This window comes from Gopherus evgoodei, unplaced genomic scaffold (assembly GCF_007399415.2).
Source record: "Gopherus evgoodei ecotype Sinaloan lineage unplaced genomic scaffold, rGopEvg1_v1.p scaffold_36_arrow_ctg1, whole genome shotgun sequence".
NCBI lineage: Eukaryota > Metazoa > Chordata > Testudines > Testudinidae > Gopherus > Gopherus evgoodei.
The window spans coordinates 1,599,075-1,600,720 of record NW_022060038.1 but is presented as its reverse complement, the minus strand read 5'-3'; the positions used below and the strand labels follow the sequence as shown (position 1 = coordinate 1,600,720).

The following is a 1,646-nucleotide window of genomic DNA, read 5'->3' as shown; positions in this document are numbered from 1 at the left end:
AAACACAGGGTTCCAGCCATATGCTAAAGTTATATAAAGGAGGAAGTGACATTGTTGCCGGTCTTCACTCCCCACTCAAGAAGACTCCTAGAATGTGAATAGCTATAAAATATTTACTGTACTATTTGATATGAAGCGTGTAACCCCCTTGCTGTGCATCTCTCCCTTTACAGGCATCTTGAGCATTTCTGAGTCATATTGAGGCATCAACCACCTCATGGCAGCTTTCAGCTTCTCCCCCTTTGACCCTTCAACGTTCATGCTAATGGGCATCCCCGGCATGGAGGCTGCCCACATCTGGATTTCCATCCCTTTCTCTACGTTCTACATTATCAGCCTGTTGGGAAATTTCACACTTCTGTCTGTTGTAGGTAAGGAGCAGACCCTGCACAAGCTGATGTACCTGCTGCTCTGCATGCTGGCATTCACAGACATTGCCACACCTTCCTTCGTCGTGCCAAAGGCACTGGGCATATTCTGGTTCAATTTGAAAGACAATACTATGGCTGGCTGTCTCACCCAGATGTTCTTCCTTCACATGGCTTCTGTTATGCACTCAGCCACCCTCGTGACAATGGCCTTTGATCGCTACGTTGCCATATGTATCCCTCTGAGATATGCCACCATCCTCACCAATGCACAAATAGCTAAGGTTGGGCTTGTATGTTTGATAAGAGCTGTTCTCTTCTTTCTGCCCCTACCCCTGCTGCTGAGCAGGCAGCCATTCTGTGCCAACCGCATTATCCCCCACACGCAATGCGAGTACACAGCTTTGTTCAAGATGGCATGTGGGGACATTACAGTAACCAGGATATATAGCTTGGGGCTAATGTTTGTAGTTTTGGGGTTTGACCTGACGCTCATTGCCCTGTCCTACGGTCAGATCATCAGGGCCGTCCTCAGAATCTCCTCTAAGAAATCTCACCAGAAAACTCTCAACACTTGCACAACCCACATCTGTGTGATGCTGACATATTATACCCCTAGCGTGTTCTCCAAACTCACATACCGGTTTGGTCAAAGCATCGCTCCCCATGTTCCCATCTTCTTGGCTGACCTCTATCTCCTCATCCCTCCCATGCTCAACCCGATCATTTATGGGATCAGAACTAAATTGCTTCGTGATAAAGTAGGTAAATACACCTGCAGAAGTTGATCACCTGGGGCCATTGACTTGAAATCTGTGTTACAAGGGAGGGAATGCATATCTCCTCATTGATCAAAGGTGCCCTGTCCCAATTTGGTTAAGCTCAACATTGTGGAAGTTCAAAGTCTGAGAACTTCCTCCCAACTAATATCTAATCACTCCATCACTGAGCACGGCTTTTCCGTGCAGGCCCGCCCAGAGGGGAGGGCAAAAGGGGCAATTTGTCCCAGGCCCCGGGCCCAGCAGGGCCCCCCACAAGAGTTTTTAGAGGCCCCTGGAGCGGGGTCCTTCACTCACGGGGCCCAGACCGCTGGGCTTCTTCTGCTCCCGGATCTTCAATGGCGGGGGGTCCTTCCACTCCGGGGAGGAAGGACCTATCGCTACAAATTCCCGCCGAAGCGACCCGCCGCCGAAGTGCAGCCAGGTCTTCGGCGGTAGTTCGGGAGAGGGGGGCCCTTCCGTTTCAGGAACTGCCGCAGAAGTGCCCTGAAGACCCACA

The 1,646-nt window shown here is 50.6% G+C and overlaps 1 protein-coding gene across 1 annotated transcript; it reads left to right on the top strand.

Annotated features, from left to right (window-relative positions):
• The first annotated feature begins 217 nt into the window (after window positions 1–217).
• On the top strand, window positions 218–1,156 carry LOC115641898 (olfactory receptor 52E2-like). Its single transcript, XM_030545256.1, has one exon. The coding sequence runs from the start codon at window positions 218–220 to the stop codon at window positions 1,154–1,156; it is 939 nt and encodes a 312-aa protein (XP_030401116.1).
• The last annotated feature ends 490 nt before the right edge of the window (window positions 1,157–1,646 follow it).